This window comes from Artemia franciscana, chromosome 21 (genome assembly GCF_032884065.1).
Source record: "Artemia franciscana chromosome 21, ASM3288406v1, whole genome shotgun sequence".
Classification (NCBI taxonomy): domain Eukaryota; kingdom Metazoa; phylum Arthropoda; class Branchiopoda; order Anostraca; family Artemiidae; genus Artemia; species Artemia franciscana.
The window spans coordinates 7,083,155-7,106,660 of NC_088883.1; the positions used below are offsets into that span (position 1 = coordinate 7,083,155).

The window sequence follows — 23,506 nt, forward strand, 5'->3', positions numbered from 1 at the left end:
TTGGGCCGAATGAGAGGCGAAATATCATTATTTGGCTGAATAAAAAAAACGAAAAACGCTTTGATAGGCATTCCGTAGCGTGTAAATTTAAATAAGGAAGACGAGTAATTAATTGTTTTGGGTATGTTTTCTTCTATATAGTTTAAAGCTAACTCTGAAGTCTAGTAAATACAATCTATGATGCTTCTTCATTTATAGGGTTTCACTGATTAAAATGATTCTGTGGACTAGTTAAATCAACTTGTTAGTCGCTTTTACCATTACTTTTATTTCATCTATAATTAGGTACAATTTCTGTTTCCTTTATAGGCTACCATTTGTCATGGAGACAAATTACTTTCAGCGTTGACTTACACTAAGAAGTGGTTTTGCTGCACTTTTGTGAATTTTCAGAAGGAAACATTATAGAACTCTCAAATAAAATTAAGAAAATCTAAAATAGCCTACTTGCTTCAATCAGTCCTAAAAGTCCTTGACTTTATTTTACTCCTTTCCTTTGTGAGTAATTATATGGCTCGAATTTTTGTAAATTTATAACAAACAGTAGCCTATTACTGGCTTTCATATAAAGTGAATTTACCACTTGATGCCTTTTTTTATGCTCTTTACAAATACAATAATCACTTCTACCAAAAATTCAGATTTAAGCAATTTTTGACCTTGTAAAAATGACCTAAATATGGGGTATAAAAAATGCTTAAAACATTGGTCTCAAACTTTATAACATTGGACTCAAACTTACTGTTTCATTATATATTATTTTATCCGCAAACACTGATTTTCCACAATTAGATTGGATAAATAAATTTTATCAATGTTATGGCGTTTTCTTCTTCCTTGTTGCCAAAATTTCAATTAAAGCATGCATTTTTGGTTGTTTTTTACAAAATAATAGGATATTTGAAATTACAAATCTGTAATGGTTTAGAAACAAATTTTTGCTATATATTTACACATCAGGGGGGGCTGGGGGTGAAGCATAGCACATATTCAATATGTAAACTAACCATTGCTCTATTTAATATAGTTAAATTTATAGCAAACAGTATAACTGGCATTCATAATTTGCTGGCTTTCATATTTTTGACCAAAAATGCATGCTTTTATTTTTTTTTAATGCAATAAAATGCATGATTCAATGTCAAGGAAGAAGAAGACACCATAAGTCCTGTGGTGGTGCAGAGATCAAATCATGCTGCAAGGGAATGCACTGCAGGGCCAACGCAGGGACTTTAGTATTCAAGAAGCATCATTAATTCTTAAATAATAATAATCAATGAAAACACCATAACATTGATAAAATTTATTTATCCAATTTAAGCACAGAAAATCACTGGATAATGTAACAGTAAAAAAGAATGGATTTATAATCAAATAGTGAGTTTGAGTCCAATGTTTTGGGCTTGTCTGAGACCAATGTTTTAAGCATTTTTTATACCCTATATTTAGGTCATTTTTAAGGGGTCAAAAAGTGCTTAAATCTGAATTTCTGGTAGAAGCAATTATTATATTTATAAAGAGCATAAAAAAAGGCATCAAGTGGCATATTCACTTTATACAAAAGCCAACAATACTGTTTGCTATAAATTAACCTGTATTGTTGTTAAAACTCCATTTTAGTGACTTCTGGCTATCTTGGAAAGGGGTTATATTAGGAAAATGAAACTTTCAGGGATGGATCTACAGGCTAAAGTATATCCTGCAAAAGGTATTTTAAAGTAAACACCTCCACTCCTTCTCCACCTAGAGGGCCCAGACCTTTGATGACCTTTAAAAATATGTGTGTTATAAAAGTGAAACCCCACAAAATAGATCTTCAGTTTGAATGAAGTACAACAAAATTGTTTTCAGCTTCACAATTTTGCTTAATCCCAATTTATAAGGTTTTAAAGATATGCAAATACATTTCCTAAATTTTGAAGAAAAAAAACACTTATGTGGCTCAGAATTCTACTCAAATAACATGAATTGCATTTTCAGAACTAAAGGTAGAGGAAAAGCAACTGGTAACTGAAAATTGAGGTAAAATATTTTTTTTTGCAAAACTTCAATAGGTATAGCTGTCATGTAGGCAAATTTCAGGGCCTTCTAGAGAGAGAAGGAGTAGAGATGAGTACTTTAAAATACCTTCCTGGGATATACTTTAGCCTGTAGACCCATCCCTGAAAGTTTCATTTTCCTAAAATAACCCCTTTCCTAGATAGCCAAAAGTTGCTAAAGTAGAATTTTACCAAATTTTTATTTCTCATTTGGGTAATTTTATGCATTATCATATAACTAAGCTAGCAAGATTGGCTATTGAAGACATCATTTGATAACTTTTTTTATGCTTCTTCTGAATTAAAAAATTGCTTCTGCTGCAAATTCCATAAATTGGTTAATAGTGCTCAAAACTGCACATAGTAATCAAAGCTTCTGAACACTTAAAGAAAACTGGCTAGTGAGACAAAATTGCATTTTGTAGCTGATAAAAGAATTTTAATTATTCGTCCTAATTGCAATTTTTTTTTTCAAATAAATTTGCAGGAATTTCTTATGTGAATCTATAAATCCTTGAAAATTCAACCACAGTAAAACTGATGTCATTCATGACATCAGGTTTTCAAAAGTAAGTATAACTCAGAAACTCATGAAGTAAATATAATTTGGGCAAAATATTTGCACTGTTTTGGAGTAAATCAAAGTTATATGCATTTATGAAAGATAAAATTAAGCATTGTATGATTTTTAAATGTAGTTCTCTATACTTACTATTCTTTACTCCACCACCAGCACCAGCCAACCACCAGCATCTTTACTAAAATATTTTGAGTCCCAACACTTTGGTAAATCCTGGTTTATAAAACTAGGGAAATTGTGTCCCAATTAAAAAAAAAAGAGCCAATTATGGCTTAAAATAATATTGTACTCAAATGACTAGAATATTTTTACAAAACCTAGAGTCAAAGAAAAGTAGATACAATTCAAAATTTAAAAAATATATATTGCTTTTCAAAAGCTAGTTTTAGAAAAAGAAACAAACAAAATCAGCACATTTTCAAATCTAGTTCTATGGCCAATTAGAGAGGGAAGAGAGAAGGTCAGGAATACAGTTGTAGTTAGAAATACACTTAGAAAGAGGATTAAACTACTAATCCAACAGCATAATTATTTTGTCCTATCTGATTTTTGCCCTATAATAAAACTTAACTGCTAAAAAATCCATGGATTCAGCCAGAATTTAATTGAATTTGACTCTTTATGCTGTTCATTAATAGTGGATTTCTGCCATAGGAATCTTACAATTTTTTTTGGTAACACTCTTGTGCATGGATTCTCCTGATCTACACAGTATAATATCAAAAGAATAGTAGATTACCACTTGATTCATTATTCAACAGTGTTTCCAAATGCATCCCAACTGCCTCTCCTAAACAGTTGAATACTAAACTAGCAAATAGGCTTTATGTATAATAGAGAGGAGAAGGGGTGTGTACAAGAATTATCGGACTTGATAGATCATATGAAAATGAGAGGAACATAAAGAAAGTAGAGAAAGCATTAAAATATGAACTAAGTATGTTTGAAGTAAAGATCATGAAAAAAATTGCTGAGGATCTGAAAGATGCAGCTAGATGGCAATAGTGAAATATTGTACTGGCATGTCAATAAATTGAGAGGGAGTAGTCAGCCTGGACTTATCCTAGTTAAAGATAGGAAAAGGGCCACAGTTAGTGATAAAGAAAGAGTTAAAAAGAGATGGGCAAAATATTTTTGGAATATGCTAAACTCTAATCAAACCCCTCTATAAGAAAGGTGATAAGAGTGAGTGTGGTAATGATAGAAAGACTAGCTTGGTGCCTGTAGGTAGCAAATTACTTAGTATGATGATACTTTTTAGATACTTAAGAGAAGAACAGTGCAATTTTAGGATGGATAGAGAATGTGTAAACAATATTTTCACTCTTAAGTTTATAATTGAGATGTGCCTGAGTCATCAATTACCTTCAATCCTCAGTTTTATAGATTATCATTAAGTATTTGATTAAGTTGATAGAGGTGCTTTAGTGAAGGTCTTATCCTCATATTGTATACCAGACAAATACATTGAAGTGATTTGTGCTATGTACATGAATAGCACTGCTGCAGTTAAGGTAGGAAATGAGGCTATTAGCTGGCTTTGTATTAAACCAGGAATTAAGCAGGATTGTGTTCTATCCCCAGTTATATGGATTGGTTTGATGGTTGTCTGAAGGAGCACAGGAAAGGCAATGGGAGAACACAGAATCAAATGGAGAAGAGAAACTTTCCTGGACGTAGATTATGCTGAGGATTTAAGCATTCTAGATGAAAGTTTGAGCAAAGTTTGAGCAACTTCTAGAGATTTTGCAAGCTCAGGGTGCTAGAATAGGATTGAAAATTAATCTTAAGAAGACTAATTCACTAAGGCCATGAATAAATGAAGATGACAAGGTGATGTTGGGTACAGTAACAAAAAGATTTATAAAGTGAACAGCTTCACTTACCTTGTTAGTGTTATTGGTAAAGAAGTTAGGAGCAGTGAAGATGCTAAAAGTAGAATAGCGAAGGCTCAGGGTGTTTTTTCACAATAGAAAAAAGTTTGGAAGAATAAGAAGAATAACCAAGATTAGAATAATAAAAGCTATAGGGATAACAGGTGTCAAATGGGCACTAAAAAATTCATTGTTAGATCTTTTCCAGAGAAATAACCTATGAATTTATTGGGTACCTGGCTGACTAACCATATTCCAAACAGTAGGCTGTGCAAAAAGTGTGGATCAATATTACTTTCTTGGCCTGTAATGAGAGAAAGTTTGAGTAATGGGGGTAATTTAAGGTAATGGCTAGGGCATGTTCTGCAGGTGAAGGATTACAGATTGCCTAAGATTGTCCTTTTTGGCCAACCATCTAGGGCTAAAAAGAAAGCTGGCCATTTGTGCTTTGCCTGGGAGGATGTTGCAAAGAAAGATTTAAGGGAAGTGAGAACTCCCTGGGAAGATTTAAATAGAGCAGTTTTGATTATATTAGGATGGAGAAGAAATGCAAGTAGCTGTGTTGGTGTCAGGCAGCTTGGTACAATAGTGGGTTTTAAGTAGTAGTAGTAGTAGTATATGCAAAATGTTGTAGAATTATTTTTAATCAACATTATTTTGTATTTTAAGCCTATTGTGATAGGAAATAAGCACAAAACAATAATTCAAACCAATAGAATAAGCTAAACTTAGTATATAGCCTGTGGTTAATTAAAGAATTGCATTTGTTTTGTGCTGTATTTTCCATGGTAGTAACCCTTATAAAACAAAGAGAGAAAAATTTCAAAGTTAAGAATAAAATAATGGTTCCTTGGACAGTAGAAGGAAAGCAAAAGACAAGTCAAGTGACAGATATCTTGCCAGTGTAAAGCTAGGTGTCTTTAGTGCTAAATACAGAACAAACTGATAAAAAATTAGATAAACTGCGTTTTCCAGAAAAATAAGGAAAAATCTTTGAGTTGTTGGCCAGTGATAATGGGGGGCCATTGATGCAATTGCACCCCAATCTGACTTTCACGGTTTAATTGGCCAAGTCTTGGCAACAGCAGCCTTGAAGGTATCAATGGGTGGAGCAGTGGTAGCAATATCAGGAAGATTGTTCCAACAGGCAATCACCCTATTTGAGAAATACCATAGTAGTTGCAGACTCTTGTATCTGCCCTCTTCTGGGACAACTTCTTGCTATACCCCCTTGTCCTGGAGGATTGATTAAATTGAAAGGTTTTTTGACAAGAAAAGCTAACATTCAAAAGCTTTTTAAGTCATTATGACATCACCTCTTTAATGTCTGTACACAAGCATTTAGATCTGTAGCTTGTTCAATTAAAATGGGCAGTTGAGATTCATGCATCCATCTACAGCTTTTTGTACAATTTGGTTGTAACTTTGGATGATCTGCTGTGTACTGTATGTTCCATTATGCCAAGGGTTTTATGATGCTTTGCAACTGCTGTTTGTGCATGTTTTTTAAGTTTGAATTCCTTATCAACAACAATTCCTAAATCTCTCCCAGCTTCTGAAGTGTCAGTCAATTGTCTCAAGCTGTCCCCTCTAATCATATGGTACTGCAACCTTACATTCGTTCTCCCAAAATGCATTGACTTGCAGTTTTGAATATTAAATTCAAGCTTCCACTCACAGGTTCAAAGTGAAAGCAAATACAGGTATTTCTGTATGGAAGCTCTTGTAACTGAAAACTCTGCTGAGCCAATAAGCTTTAAGTTTTCAGTTTCAAGGCTTATCTTATTTCTTACAGCTTCTGCAGCATCATTAATAAAAAAATATTGAACAATGTTGAACCCAAGATTGTTCCTTGAGGCATGCCACTATCAACTTCTAAGAAGAATTCTTACCTGTTTTCACTAAATACCTTAACTCTCTGCTTTCTTCCTGTAAGGAACTACATCACCCATTCTAAAACCTTCAGATGAATGCCAATAAGTTTAATAGTCAACCAGCAATGGCAGACTTTATATAATGCTTTGGCAAAATCTAAAAGGATCATGCCAACAGAAGCATCATGATCTCTCAACTCAGTGATATAGATGTAAGGATCTATAAGATTTGTCTCAACTGAGTGCCCAGATCTAAAGTCATGTCGGCTGTTTTTGAGCAGTTTGTTGTCAAATAAATGTTTTGTAGGTATGATATTCACATTTCCTTCAAGAATTATACTAACTATTGAGGTGCATGCTAATGGGTTGGTAATTAATGACACTGTTTCTTATATCACCCTCTTGGACAGGCATAATATTTTTATTTCGCTGATCTTGAGGAACGTGTTTGATATCCAGAGACTTCTGGAACATTTTTGCTAAGGGAGCGTAAGCTAGAGCCTCTTTCAAGGTCCAGGGTTGAATTCCATCAAGGCCCACATACTTATTTTGATTCAATCTTTTGAGCCATTGTTCTGCATCCAGAGGTTTGATGGTGATAATCTGAATAGGCCTCTCAATATTGTATGCCATCATTTCTAGCAAGGGAGCATAATCTTGAGGTTTGAAAACTGACTTGAACTGCGTCTTCAAGATTTCAGCTATATATCCAGGATTGGTTATAATAACCTTGTTAACTGAGAGTTCTGTTACTGAATGTCTACTGCCTTTTGAATTGTGGCATATTTCTAAAACTTCGTTGGATTGGATTTTGATGCTGATGCTAATGACTCCTCATACTTACTTGTAAGTTCTCTTAAGGTGCTGGACTTTGTTTTGCATTAGTTTAAAATTGTCTTAATTTGCCTTTTTTGGAAAGTCTTTGTACCTTATCCAGAGCTTCTTTTTCTTTTGGATTGATGGCATGTTTTCTTGTGTGATGTAAATGAGTATTCTTGGTGTTTGTTTCAAGTCGTTGTTGTGTATTTTGTAGTTGTCTGCGTTAGCACTTTTTTCATATGAAGCCTAGCTTTCTCTGTATTTTTCTTTTTAACAATCTTTTTAACCTATCTTGGTTACTTAAATTTTGGCTGGCCTTGTTGTTAATTGTATACACATGCTTTCCAAAAGTTGTCTGTTTGTGGGTACAACTGTAGTCAACAAGTATTGGCTATCTGGTCACTTGAACCAAAAGATGGGTACAACTTAAGATAACAAGTATTGGCTACCTGGTCACTTGAACCAAAAGATGGATACAACTTTAGTCAACAAGTATTGGCTATCTGGTCACTTGAACCAAAAGATGACTCGGGGTCTACACCTCGTATTGGTCCTTCCTCTTTTTTACAAATAGGAGATTCACGAGAGTTGGGTTCTGGTCCCCTTTGTATCTAGCTGGAAAATTCATATTTTTATGTAATGAGTGCTTTTGTAGGCACTCAAGGAGTGGGTCAATTTGATCATCATTATTACGTGGAGCATAGCTATGAACTCATTGGATTTGGGGCAGGCTAAAATATCGAAAAACTAATGCATTAAGGGAAGGATAATTCATCACCAAATTTATAAAATTCACAATTGCAAGATCTGAATTTTTTGACAAGGGAGATTGGGCTTCTATAAATACATCCTATAACTAAAGGATGGTCCTTTAGTTCAATCTTTATCCACACCTGCTCTACCCTTGGCTCATACTGAGAATCAAGAATAAGAGTTCCTACCATCAAGGCTTATGTGATGTACAGGACAATTAAAACAATCTGTTAAAACAATTGTTAAAACAATCTGTAAAACAATTAATAACAATTTAAAATAAACTTTAAAATCTGTCATTAAAATATAAAAATAAAAATATTAGAGATTGTTTATTGACCATTGATGATGGAATATTAAAATATTTTATATTTTTTGGTGTTTCTGTTATTATTTTTGTGCCCCCTTGCTGGGATGGTCTCCTACGTCTCTCCTTCCCAGCATTTCTTTTTTCTGTATTTTTTTTTTCTTTGGTCAAATTTCTTACTTCTTTGCTTTGGCTAAAAAAAAAGAGAAAAAAAAGATGTCCTACTATTTATATTACCAAATTTACAAGCTCTTTCTTCCATTGGGGGCTATTGTTTTTGTATTTTTAAGCGAATTAAATAAAACAGTAAACAGCTGCTAGTTTTTTATAATAAAAAGTTGAATGATATTTTGTTTCAGAATGGACTTGGAAACAAGTGTTCGACAGAAGCATTCCTTTAAACAAGCTTACATTCCTTGCCTTGTGGGCCTGATTTTAATTGTTGCAGTTCCCTTTTTTCATATTACAATATTTGCTCATCTCTGGAATAAGTCAGCATTTCGAGTTGATAAAGATTTATGCACTTGCTCCTGCTGGGATACTGTTTTTAAAGGTGAGCTGTTTTTATTTTTTGATTAAGTTTGATTGTGAGCCCATGCTTGGATGTTCCTCTTTTCATATTCAGAAATTAATATGAAAATTTGGGGAAAAACTGTACTCTTGGTAGGTTGTGCATTTGGAGCCAAATTCAATCCAATAAGACAACATTGAAGGGTTTTAACTTGGAATTCCAAACTTGGTTATTTGCTAAATTAAGCAAAAGTTGGATGTAGAAAAATCTCATATTTCTTTTTGAAAATTAGACCTACATAATAGGTTATTTTCCATCCCCTTTAAGGGTTGGACCGAAAATTTTACTTTGTGTTATGTGCAATAATAATACAGAGACTCAATTGCCAATCCTTTTTAATTTATGTTTGATTTGATCCTTTTGATTTTATTCTATTTGTTGATTTTATTTTATTAGTGTATCCTATTATCTTGCAATATAGTCCAAATTCTTGCATATTCTGAAACCAATTCGTTTCGTTTATTGGTTGAAAAAGCGGGTCGTTCTGGAATCGGGTGATAGGATGTCGTAAGAAATGATTTAAGGGAAATGGAAACTTCTTGAGAGGCTGTAATTGGCGAGGCTTTGAATATATTGGGCTGAAGGATGAGCGTGCATAGCTGTGTTGGCTTCAGACGGCTTGGTGCTAAAGTGAGTTGTTAATAGTAGTAAGAATCTTCTATTATAATGCTTGTTTAATGCTCATTAAAACAAAACATAGCCCTTTTTAATAAAAAACTGATTAGGTAGTAAAAATGTAATGCAATGCTTTAATTCTTTTTCTTATTTTTTGTAAGATTGATTGCATCTCTAATACTACTGATTTACCATTAATCTTGTTGCCAATTTACTAGTTATGGTTCATTGAGACAATTTGCATTCATCTCAAAAAATAGTTAAAATATGGGAAAAATATTAAAATATGAATCAGTATTGATTCAGAATTCAAGGTGTGAGGACCTATTTTTGGATTGAACCTATCACTAATATGTGGTAAAGGATTATCGTCTCTACCTGACATATAGCCAATATTTTCATAATAGTTAATTCAGTGTCCAAAGAATTATAAATAAGCGGATTATTTTCAGACTTGAGTGAAAATTCCCTTGGGAACAGTGATTTCTCTTATCGATATTTTCATGACCTATATATGATATAGGTCAGGATTAAGCAGTTGCGAAAATAATTATAATTTCCGATATTATAGACGATTGCGTTACGATAAAGGTGAGAGGAGAAAAGTAAGCAGAAGGGTGGGGGAGAGCTGTTTGCAAGAGCCGTGGTACCCGCCGGGCTTGTCCCTTAAATTGCGGGGACAAGGTAGGCAGCCTCCAACGCTTCCCTTACTTCTCTCGCAAGTGAACCTTCAATCTAGAGAAAATGGGAATTGGTAATTGGTGCGAAGATGAACTTTTCTACAATCCTATCCTGTGCTTTGTACAGAAAAATCTTGCTAAAGGAGTTTCGCCCGATACGATAAAAGAGTACTTGGCCGATTTCTTCGAGTCTTCTTCTCTTGGTGAGACCCGTAAATTGCTTTTTTTAAAGCTTTTTCCGAATGAAGTCCCATCGAAGCGCGTAGGAGCCAATGCTGCATTAAACTGTGCTTCGGACATTATTTCTTCGCTTGTAAAGTGCGATTCCCAGAACATAAAGCTTCCGGACTTTGTTATCAAATGTCCCAGCGAAGTGCCAATGATCCCTGTCGATTCCTTCAGTACCCTCAGTGCCAAGGTGAATTCTTGCCTTGAACAGCTGCGTGATATTGCGTCCAAGGTTACAGAGGGACAGTCTAAGCTTGTAGCCCCTACTCAAAATACGAAAAAACCGTCCTACGCTGTCGTTGTAAGAAACCCACCCCCGGAGCTCAGCGACCCTATCCTTCGCATGAAGAAGCTCGAAACGTTGGATGGTCATGACGGAATCATAAGTCTAAATTCTAAGCCACATAGCAAAAGCTGGGTTGTGATGGTACGCGATAAGCGCTCAGCCGACTCGCTTGCTGAAGCTGTTACTAGCTCCATCCCTAACGTTGGAGCCAGAGTGATTGATAAAAAGCCTTTAGCTGTGGTCCGGGATATACCCCATAATTATTCAAGAGCTGATTTGGAGGCCTCAGTGGAAGGACTTATTAGTGCTAGTCAAATCGGTGACTCTCGTACTTTTCGCCTCGAGTTCCGTCGACAAAACCGCTCTGAACGCGGTTCTGGAGTCGGGAATCCGTATTGGGTATGAAATTTTTCGCGCTAAGCCCTTTCAATCCATTCCGCGTCGATGCTTTCGCTGTCAAAGTACTGATCACCTGATTGGAGCTTGTCCCAGCTCACCAGCACATCCCAAGTGTTCCAGATGTTCTGGCCCTCATGTGAATTCCAAGGAAAACCCTTGCCAAGCCTCACCAAAATGTGCAAATTGCACTATGGAACACGTAAGTCTTAGCCTGAAATGCAAAGTTCTCCGATCGGCTCTCAACAACGCTAATAAATGAATGCTCAAACTCCGTTTAGCTTTGTTTCCCTTAATATTAATGGTACAAAAGACAAGGATCTACTGATAAGTGAGCTACTTGAAAATGATATTGTGTTTCTACAGGAGCACCTTCTCTCAAAAGTGAATGTTGATAGCCTAAAGCGTTCTCGGACCCATTATACCTTCTTGAGAGCCGCCCGAAAAACCCGTGGAAGACCATCAGGAGGTCTGGTCATCTGTTTCAGACACAAGACTCAGCCGATATTATTGCAAAGCGACGCTAACATCTTAGCGATAAAATGTGGTGATACCGCATTTATAAACATTTATTTCCCCTGTAATAAAAAGACTGTGCAGTCATTGTCTAGTTTTTCACAAGCATGTAATCGCCTATGAACACTACTTAGCGACCTTTCAAAACAAAATACCAAATGGGTTCTTGCCGGCGACATGAACACTGACTTATTATGTAATTCCGACCGATCTGAAATCTTTCTCGATTCACTACCTGGAGGATTCCATCTTGCTGATAAAGATCTTCTATTTACTTATATTCACAATCGTGGTGGTCTTACTTCCAACCTTGATCATGTAATTGTGTCAGATTCAACTCTACTTTCATCAATAGTTCATGTGAAAGACTCTAAAATCGACGACGATCATTTACCAATCACGTGCCAACTATCTTGCTCCCTGGCGACCTCTGTGCAACGAAACTCTCCCAAGTGGTTCTCAAAGTTAAATTGGGAAAATACCAATGTTCTACTTTATGTATTGACATTGTCCCAGTTATTATCATCTATTAAAGTGCCTTTCCACTTATTGCAAACATCTGTATCTACAACTTCAACTCGGATAGATATCAACTCGTATTATCAGCAAATAGTGTTCTGTCTAAAGTCTGCCGCTAAAACAGCTGTACCCTCCGAGTGCGTGCGAACGGGTACTCGCAATCCCTTTTGGAAAGTTGATCCTAAAGTGAAGATAGCTAAACAAAAAGCTAAGTTCTAGCTCCGTATGTGGATAGCCTCTAATCGTCCTTCTTCTGGTTCAGTACATCAAATAAAACAGAAAACCAAACGAGAGTACAAATATTCCCTGCGTAGAGCGAGACTGAATGCCTGGGATGGTCCTTGTGACAACAAATCCTGGGATCGTGTTATAAACAGTGTTAAGTGTTCGCCTCCAATTAATTCGTCTCTTCGGCTATGTGACTTCGTTTCTCATTATAAAAACATTTTGCTTTCGTTTAATATTAATCTCCAAAATCATTTTACAAAGCTTGTCAACTCAATCCTCCCAATTCGTATCAACCAATCTCAAGTGTTGTCGGTGGAATCTGGTGTTATACTCCGAGCTCTTATGCAAGTGAATAAGTCTGAGTCTCTCGATAGTGATGGTCTTTGCTTCAAGTTTTTTGCTTATGATTGTCCTGAACTGCTGAAGCATTTGCAATTATTGTTTCAGATGTGTTTGGCACAGTCCGTTGTGCCAGATAGTTTTTTGTCCGGTTGTATATCTCCCATAGTCAAGAGGGGTAAGGACCCCAGTGCTTTCTCTAATTATTGTCCTATCACTGTGTCTTGTTTTGTTAGTAAGCTATTTGAATATGTACTGCTACCGGCCATTAACTCCAAGTGCAATTTTACACCCTTCCAGCTTGGTTTTAGAAAAGGTATGGGCTGTTTTCAAGCTCACCATATTGTGGGTCGGCTAATGAAACAAGCTGTTGCTCAAAAAAGTCCCCTGTATTGAATGAATGAACTTTATTACCCGTAAAGTATAAAAAACACAAAGTACGGAGTATTATAAATAAATATAAATAAATAAACAAAAACAAATACGATAAACAGCGAAGAAAAACAAAATTCAAACTAACAAAAGACAATATGGACTAATCAACCAGTATCTATATGGAAAAAAGGCTGCAGAGGGTCATAAACGTGAATAAAGTTGACAGTCTTTTTACATAAATCATCACTGGAAGACCGAATCCGAGAAGGCACATCTACTAAACCAAATCGAGCAATTATTTTTTTGTTTCGGTGCCATCTAGGAAGCCGGAGGAGGAATTTGCAATATCTGAAATAAGCCGTACGTAGAGTATGTCGATCTTTCTTACGAAACAGATGAGCCATGCCTGATAAAAACAAAAGCACAGGGGCGCAATAAGCGTTATAAATCATGCACAAACCGTTGCGGTTGTAACGGCTTTTGTTTGGGGATATTTTTCCGTAAGCGACGCGTAGGTTTTTCACGGCTTGATTCACTAGAGATGAACAGGTAGCGGAAAGTGTTGGGCCGAAACACAGACCAAGCCAACTAACTAAAGAAGAACATGGTAGAACTGCAGTCCCAGTAACGAATGGAGCGACCGCATAAGGGCTATTAAAACAAATAAACTCGCATTTAGACGCATTAACTGACAGTCCAATCTTAAATAGTTCATTGGTTAATATAGTAAAATTAGAAAGCAATCCACGGCGAGTCCGGGCAACAAGAAGAACGTCATCTGCATATGCAATAGAAGACAAACCAGTATTACCGTAAAAAACAGAACTTCTAAGGGGACGCAGGCACGATGCAAGCACGCATTTAAATATACTAGGAGACAATACGGCACCTTGCTGAACTCCCTTATTAATTTTTACCGGGTCAGATATTTGGCCATTCCAGGTAACTTGAATTTTAGACTTTGAATACCAAGAAGACAATAAACCTAATACGGAAGGATTAACAACTGAAGAAGCAAGGGAAAATAGAGCATGAGAGTGCACAATATTGTCGAAAGCTCCAGAAATATCAACAGTAAGACAGTATAAAGACATTTTACCTTTTACGGCATCTTTCATGAGTCGGCTTAAAACATGATGTGCATGGGAGCAACCGAAACTTTTCCGAAAACCAAATTGAAAAGGCGTAAAATCACAATTCGACTCAATTTCTGGTAGTAACAAATGTTCAAGCAACTTACTTAAGAAACACGATACTGTAATGGGACGATAATTCACACATGACGTGGGGTCCTTGCCTCGCTTTTGAATAGACGTTACACGGCCACAAAGGAAACTGTCAGGAACAGGCGACTGTGCTAAGCAAGACTGGAAAAATATTTGTAGATGGTTAAGTAGAGCAGGACAATCATAAGCAAAAAATCGGTAAGAAAGGCCGTCACTATCAAGGCTATTTGAACGCTTAATTTTTCTTAAAGCCCGGCGAATTTCAGATATTGCTACAGGCTGGACATGAGCCTGCAGGAGACGGTATGGTAAAAGCGGTTTAAGCAACTAATAATAAAAAGACTGAAGAAAACTGTTAAATACACTGAACACACGCTTATAATGATCAACAAAATTAACTAGCTGGAGACAAGATAGGGTAGATGGGGAACATTTCTCTCTATTAATAACCTTATTCCAGGAGGCCTTATCGGTGGGGCCTGGCCATGCATTCAAGCGTGCCCTCTTCAAACTGGCCTTATATTCAAGTTTACACTTTTGTCTCACAGAGAAAACAGCTCCGGAAGATGGTCGGTCATATGATATCCACATACGTAGCCAAAATTTGGCTTTTTGCTTAGCACGTTTTACTTCAGGATCAACGTTCCAATTAGGCTTTCTTGTACCAATCCTAACTTTATCCACAGGCACTGCAGCTTTGGAAGCTGATTTAAGGCAATGGACGATTTGACAATAGGAGAAATTTAGGTCAACTGTACTTGAAGGCGAGGAAACTGACGTTTGCAGCAGGTGATATGGCACTTTTATGGTCGAGAGTAAAGCAGTTAGCGTAGCAAGGTACAGTGGGACATTAGCACGATCCCAATTCAACTTCGTATGCCACTTCGGCTGAGCCGAAAGTATTTTGCCAGATAGCTCACAGGACAAATTACAGCTAAGAATAAGGTGATCGTCGTCAATCTTCTCTTCGTCCACCCTGACAATCGATGATATTAAGCTGGAACTGGAAGAGATCACGTGATCCAGGTTCGATTTTGAACAGCCTCTGTTATGAATATACGTGAATGGGAGGCTCTTAACTGCGACGAGATATATGCTAGGAAGGGATTCTTGCAAGAGGATTGATCTATCGGAGGTACCAAGAATGTCACAGTTAAGGTCACCAGCTAAAACCCAATTTAGGTCTTTCAAACGTAGACTTTCGAGTAGAGACTTTAAACTGGAGCAACATTTAGCGAAAGATGTGAACGATGCTATAGAACGTCGATCGCAAGGTAAGTAAACGTTTATAAAGGCGGTACTGTCACATTGAATCGCTAAGATGTTATCATCACAATGAATCACAGAGGGCTTTGATGGGGAACGGAAAAAAATTGCTAGGCCACCGGAAGGGCGGCCTCTAGTTTTCTTGGCCTCTTGCGAAAAGAAATGGTGGACAGAACGCTTCAGGCTAGAAACGTTTGATTTGGTCAAAAGATGTTAATGCAAGAACACTATGTCATGGACTAATAATTCATTAATTAACAAGTCTTTGTCTTTTGTGCCGTTAATATTAAGAGAAGCAAAACTTAAAATAGTGGCTTGGTTCATTTTGGAGCAGAGTTCAGAGCGCGTTTTATCACTGGGCAATTCATACTATAGGAAACATGAGCTTCGCCGCAGTTGGCACATTTCGGAGCCTCTAAGCAAGGATTGTCTTTAGTATTGGAATGGCATCCAGAACATTTAGAGCACTTCATCTCATTCGGGGCACATGGTCAGTGAGCTAACGAATGATGGATACTTTGGCATCTAAGACACCGTCTGGGCAATTCTTTGTATTCCGATATTTTAAAAGACTCGTAACCCAAGCGCAGACCTGTAGCGATGGCAGATTTTAGTGCAGCGGAATCAAGGAACTCTAGACGGAATGTATGAGAAGAGCCGATCTGGCTGGCCTCAACAAGACCAGGAATAGCGGAGATGAGTATACTGCTAGAAACACTATCGGGAAGTCCCCTAATTACTCCAAGAGGTTTGCGATCAATCACTTTAGCAAGAATATTTGGATAGCTCGCAACAGCAGATGCGGCAAGAGAATTGGCGGAAACTTTATCCCGCGTAACAACAACCCATCTTTTCCTTACCGGATCGGACTTTACCGACACAATACCGTCATGTCCGGCGAAAGAATCAAGCTTTTTCTTGCGAGAAACGGGGTCTCTTAGTTCTGGAGGCGGATATTTAAGAACAACGGCGTACGAGGGTTTGTGATTGGTACCCTTACTATCTGAGACCAAAGAACTATTAATAGACGTTGTTGGACTATTGAGGTGAGCAAGCGATTTTAACTGATCAAGGCACTGGTTGACTTTGGCGGTAAGGATAGAATAAGCCGACGCCGGAATGCTAGGGACTTCAGAGGGGGATTTGATCGCGAACTCTGGAATATCAATGTTTTCTGCAGAGCAGCGAGAAAGAGTAGCGATAATGTCCGACAATGAACTATTCTTAGCACTGGATCCCGAACGACGAGGTATAGGCTCATCTGGGAATCAATTGCTATATAAAAGTTTCTTAGCTCCAAGAACATCTTCATACGGGAAAAAATCACTAGCGTATTTCACAATAGACTGATGGTCCAACCCCTCATCGAGATTGTGCTGAGCAAAATTCAAAACTGGGCAATAATAAAGCGTACTGGTATTCCAATTGTCCATGATAAGCAAATTTCACTCACGGCTCGGCATCAGTCCAAAAACAATTAAGTGAAAGAGGTATATCCACAGAGAAGTTCTCAATAAGCACAATTATGAAATGATCCACACTGGCTAAATGAATGCAATGAGAATAAATAATAACTTATCTTTGAGTGGGGCTAGTAATCCAGTGATTTGCAAGTAATCCGAATATTTCAATGCACGACTCAGGTGATAGTAGTGCTGAATACTAACTCACGGCCACAATCCATAAATAATCCTTAAGCCGTAACCATATACAAGTTTATAAATTTATCTAACAAGTTTCAATTACAAGTTCAAAAGTATTTCACTCGTTATTTATTCCAAACAGGTACAGAGTTAATCCGGCTTAAATTCAATTAGTTGTTGACTGGTCAAATCACACGTCACAAATTATCAGAGCTAGCGAAATGCGACTGCACTGAATGAATGCTAGATGCGATATTGTTTGACTGTTGACATATCTAGTGCTTTTGATAATGTAATTCATTCAAATGCTTTGTTTTCTCTAGCAGCCTCGGGTGTTAACCTTTCTATTGTTTGCGTGCTTAAGTATTGGTATGCTAATTCTTCAGTTAGGGTGAAGTGGAATGGTACGGTAGGGGAGTATATTCCTGTTAAAAAAGGCGTTAGGCAAGGTGCCGTGTCATCCCCGAGCATTTTTAAATGTGTTTTAGCTTCATGTCTCCAACGTCTTCAACCGTCAATTTTTTACAATGATAATTTAGGCATTAGTCACGTTGCATATGCTGATGATGTTCTGCTTCTTAGCCGGACAAAAAATAGTCTAATTACCAACTTCTATCGGCTTTCAGCCGCACTATCCACAGTAGGCTTTTCAGTTAATGCCTCCAAATGTGAGTTTTTGTGTTTTGGGAGTCCTCCACCAGCATCACCTCTTTGCTTGGGTTCTTCAACTATACGATGTTCAGCAAGTATTAAATGGTTGGGTCTCTCTTTTTCCACGTCACTTTCGTCTACTTGCTCCGCTATTACGTCCAGCGTGCTGAAAAGTATGCGGGTTGGATACGCGAAAATTTCACCAAATCGTGGTCGGTATAACCGAAATGGACTATGCCGTCTTTATTCTAGTTTTTGTGCCCCTGCTGTTTTTTATCTTTCTGGTTTTGCTTTCCTTCTTCGCAAGAAGGATACAAAGAAAATACGCTCAGGATATTTTAAGTATTGCAAGTATTTGCTGCGTCTGCCTTGGTGGTATCGGAATCATACAGTCGTCTCTAAATTTGACATCGTCGATGCGCCCTCGCGACTGAAAAATTTATCTAAAGATATATGTCTTAAAACTCGGCGAATGATCGGTGTTTTTGACCCTCTTTGGCCATTTTTTGAATGGAGGTAATTTATTTATGTTGTATGTTGTTATGATGTTATGTTATTTATGTTGTTATGTTTTTTGTCTTGTTTTTTCTTTTTTTGTGTGTTTACTCCACAGTTTAATGTACTTTGTGGGCTATAAATAAATTATTATTATTATTACTTCTAGAGTAGACTCGTCTCATGTGTTGACTAATTGCTTGGTGATTGTATTTGACAAATTATTCCGCCTATCTCCAGAACTCTAATGATAGGCTATTAATTAGCGCAAGAAAGTAATGACAAGTTTTTTCTTGTTGCCTTAACTATGGTAGGGATCAAACTAGAAATATCTGAAGAAAGGGGGTAAAGCGTATACTTGTAGAGAACTTTGCATATCTTCCCCTTCCAAACGCAGGTCATTTAACTGGGTTGGCTGCTCCCTGAGGCTGAGGCTTGTTCCCTGAGCCTGCTGCTACAGTACCATTTTGAAGACACTGCACAGGAGCCAAAAAGTCTTCAGGGTCCAAGCAAAAAGTCCTTTTTGGACCAAAAAGGTCCAAGCAAAAAAAAGGAACTCATATCCTAGAGCTCTTATTTCAAATCCAGACCAGATCTGTTGACATTGGGGGAGTCGGAGGGGGAAACCGAAATCTTGGAAAACGCTTAGAGTGGAGACATCGGGATGAAACTTTGCGGGTAAAATAAGCAAATATAGTAGATACGTGATTGACTTAACCGTACTGAATCCGCTTTCTTTGGGGGAGTTAGGGACTGGGGTTCAGTTCTTTGGCGAGTTTGGTACTTCTGGACGTGCTAGGACGATGAAAATTGGTAGGTGTGTCAGGGAGCTGCAAAGATTGAATTGATAAAGTCGTTTTCCCCGATTCGACCATCTGGAGGACTGAAGGGAGAGGAAAAAAAAAGAAGAAATGAGGTATTTTTGACTTACGAGTGGGTGATCGGATCTTAATGAATTTTGATATTTAGAAGGACCTCGTGACTAAGAGCTCTTATTTTAAATCCCGACCGGCATTAAGCCTCTGATTTTTCTTTTAAATAAATCTATTGATTCTTAGAATTTTGCTAGAGCTCATGCTATATGAGCTCTTGACTCTTCCGGCCTCGTCACAAGTGCCATATGAGCTCTTAGCTCTTGTTCTCACATTCTTGCCGAATTTACAGTATATTTGGGAGCAATAAATTTACTTGGCTTTACGATTTAAGGAACTCAATAAATTGCTACATTTTTTTTTCCTTTTGAAGATGATGATGAGAGTTAGAGGACTTGAATGTCTTCCACAAATAAGTCTTTCTTTTTCTAAGTCTTCCTTAAAAGGAGCTGCAGTCATCCATGGGGAACGAGGAACTGAACACTTGGAGCTTTTAGCAACTGAGGTCACTACAACTACACAGCATTAATCAACATAGGCTTCTTTGACCAGATCATAGAATTGATTGAAAAGACTATCAACCGACCGACTTGAATCGGTGAGAAACTCCCAGGAGATATCAGACAATCGAAATGTAACTTTTCAAGTTGATGGTGTTGGTATCGGACTAGTAAATTACAAGGAGTGGAAGGAACTGAAGATAGACCGGAGATTGAATAATTTGTAATAAATGGAAAGTGGTCAGAGATGAAAGACATGTTAACAAAGCTCAAATTAGGTATTAAAGTAGAAAAAAATATTGTTGATTAAAATGGCAGGTGTGTCAGTAACCCTAGTAGGAATAGTGGTACAAGGAAACATAATAAATGATAAGACATAGGATAAGAATTTATAAGAAACTATAAATAAAGTTTTTCAATATTGGTCAATATTGAAGTCTCCTTAAAGGATAGTTTCGTAATTACTTCTTTATATTTCAGACATATCCTTGTTAAAAATTCCTAGTAGAGAAGGTATCGACCCAATCGGTGGGCGGTATATTTCTCCAATGATAGTTTTCTTGTTGTCAATCAAAATTTCAATGAAAACAGACTCAAAATTTCCATCCAAATGCCTACACATATGACTACGCAAAGTATAATCCAGGTAATCAGCAATGTGAAATTCTAAGCCACCTCTTTTCCGCTCCAATCTATTTACAAACTCCAAGTCATATCCGAAAATATCTAAAATCACATCATTGTCCTTGTGGAGAAATGTTTCACAGAGTCCAATAATCTGAGGAGAAGAATTAGCTATGAGAGACTTTAAATTATATAGAGATGAACAGAGACCTTGAATATTTATATGAAGAACTAAGAAATTAATACCAGAACTTGCATTTTTGGTCATTTCATATCTATAGACAGAATTTGCAGTAGAATTACTAGTCAAAGAAAAGATATTAGGTGGAGTCCCAAATGAGTCATCAGTTAAATTTAGAACATTTAGAGGAGTCTTTTCAAGCAGTTTAAGTGGAATAGGAATAGAGTTATCGTAACTAGATTGATCATCATCATCAACAGCTGTCAACAACTATCATTTGTAAGAAGTGGATGTAAAAAAAAATCTGGATATAATTGAAGAGGAATGTGCTGAAAAAAGAAGAACTAACAGGTAATTAATTGAAAAATTAATTACCTAATTAAAATTAATTAATAAAAATTTAAGAAAAACAAAATTATTAACAATGTTAAAAAAGTGTGGCGCACACAATTAACGAGGATTATCAATTTTTTCAGCAAATAATTCACAAACTTTCATTACATTCAATTGACTAATTTTTTTTTTATCTTTTTCATAAGTTTAACTGATGTTGCTGTATTTTCTTACTATTTTCTTACATACAGATAGTAACTCCAGTTTATTAACTTCTTCAGAGAAACAACAACTCTTTGTATAGGAAGAGACCAAACGGAGAAGAACTTAAAATGTAGTAATATTTAGCACCTCTAACAACTTGTGAAATATGTTCTGCAGTTCAACTTATCTGACAAGAATTGTAATGACTGTATTTGCTTACTGTTCCTAGGACCACAGTACCCAGATTGATCATAACCTTGGTCCTAGAATTAAACTGTTTCTAAATAAGTTTGACTTATATCCACCTTAGTAATTTATTAGTTTCGACTTCTTAGAAAGTTACTGAAAGCTTAGAACGCTAGAAAACTTAGAAAATCGTTGTCCGATATGAACAGAATAATATGTTTCTATTTAATGTCGTTTGTTCTATAAGTAGCTGGACCTTAAGATCCCCCAAAGGACTGAAGGGTAAACCACCCATCCTCGAAAAAAGATTGTTTCACGATTCTTTTATCGTAGCATCTCCAAAGGGTAAATCTTGATGAAAAACTACCAAAGCTTTTCCCCTTTCTTGTATGGTTGGTTATCTTACCTGTACTGTCTGAAGTGTTTTCCTGAAATGCTGCTTTTGAATTTTGGCCAAAGAATTTAGGTTCTAGCCATAATTAATATGCCATAATTAGATTGTTAACAGATTGTATAATAATTAGCCATAATTAGATTGTTAACAATTACTCGAGTTCGAGCACAACAGAAGTAATACCAACTCAACAGGGCCGACTCTGAGAATTTAAATCACCAGGGTTTCCTCGATGTAGTTGTACCAAGATTTTTGAGTCTAATAATTTATTTGTCTTTGTTTCTGGGTTTTTTCAGTCAGATCAAGTTTATCTAAATTTTATATATCTGCCAAAGGTTAAAACTAACTAAAGAATATTTGAGCTTTGTCCGATTCTAGCTTCGTCTGTCAACGTAAATATCGACACTCTACAACTGTGATACTCGGTTTATTGTTCCTGTCGATAGTGTTGTCACCAGAAAAGAGAACACACAGTCTTTAATTGGTCAAAAGACAATATTTATGTTGACAGAGAATGAATTGAACTCAACTGTCGAAAAAATTGTTGTCTGTAATTTCAGAATTCAAATGAAACAAACCAGAGGCTTGTTACAAACTTTGACCAGTGTTTACATATAGTAATGGTTATTAGGAAGTGTACAGACGTTTTCAGGGGGATTTGTTTTGTTTGGGGTCTGGGGCTGAGGAGAGGGGGCTATGTTGGAGGATCTTTCCTTGGAGGAATCTGTCATGGGGGAAGAAAAACAAGTTTCTTTTAATGGAAAGTGAGGAGCAAAATTAAAACTGAAAACGAACAGAAATTACTCCATATATGAAAGGGGCTTTTCCTCCTCAACGCCCCGCTCTTACGCTTAAGTTTGACTCTTTCTCTTAACTTTATTTTTAAAACAGTAAGAAACTTTAGCGTAAAGAGAGGGGCGTCGAGGAGGAAAAGCCCCTTTCATATACGGAGTAATTTCTGTTCGTTTTCAGTTTTAATTTTGCTCCTTACTTTCATCTAAAAAAAACTTGTTTTTTTTTATATAATTTCTGGACGTGCCCCTTTATTTAATGTCTGGACGCGCCCCTTCATCAAAATTCTCTTCCCCCATGAGAATTTTCCCCATGGAAGTATCCTCCCACGTAACCCCCCCCCCCTCAGCTCTCTTCCCTAAACCAAAAAAAATCCGCACCATCTACTTATACTAAAAAAAAAATCAATAAAAGAAAAAATATATACATCGAGGAACTAACTCTCACACTACCCAATTCTAAATGATTAAATTCATTCTAATTAATTAATTGATTAAATTAAACAGAAATAATTAAGCAAAATAAATAACTGATCAATATTATAATTTAATTTAACTTTTTATTTAATTTTTTAGTGAGTGTAATGTAGTTTTTGCGCTTCTCAACTTTAATGGTAGTTTAGGTTCCTATTTTCCATCGATTTTAATCATGCAGGAATGTGTTTCTTGCGGAAGTAGGGGCAACTTTAAAAAAAAAACATAAAATAGATTGTATAGAGTGATATATAAGACATAGGAAAAGTAGCTGAAATCCTCAGATGTATAGGGTGATGCAAATACACGAAGCTATACTGCGAAATATCCTCAATAGCTGTTTATTCCGATAGGATGAATCCTTTGTTATGAGTTCAAGCAATCCCAATGATTTTTTTGTATCCTTGAACTATTGATTCTAGTCTGTAGTTTTGATTTCTGTCTCTCTTTAAGCTTCTATGAGGCATTCATAATGAGTTGCTCTGATAACCATAAGGAAGAGTAATATCATGATATAAACACCAATATCTCTAGAAAAAGCGATTGCAAAAGAAGCTCGAAATAGTATTTTAAAGAAAACTTTAATAAAAGCAGCCCATCTCGGTGCAAAACCTCCTGGGGACAACACGCCACAAAGCTGTGTCAGTTACTTGGCTATATAAGCCTC

General features: G+C 36.5%; 1 protein-coding gene across 2 annotated transcripts in view; it reads left to right on the top strand.

Annotated features, from left to right (window-relative positions):
- The first annotated feature begins 74 nt into the window (after positions 1–74).
- The window catches only part of LOC136040740 (uncharacterized), a 96,685-nt gene continuing 73,253 nt past the window's right edge, over positions 75–23,506 (top strand). The window contains exons 1-2 of one of the 2 annotated variants that reach the window (XM_065725047.1): positions 75–121; positions 8,606–8,799. In XM_065725047.1, the coding sequence (XP_065581119.1) occupies positions 8,607–8,799 (193 nt within the window). In that variant the 5' untranslated portion in view covers positions 75–121; position 8,606. Of the gene's footprint in view, positions 122–8,605; positions 8,800–23,506 lie in introns of those variants that run through there. The other variant, XR_010620862.1, reaches the window with a different exon arrangement.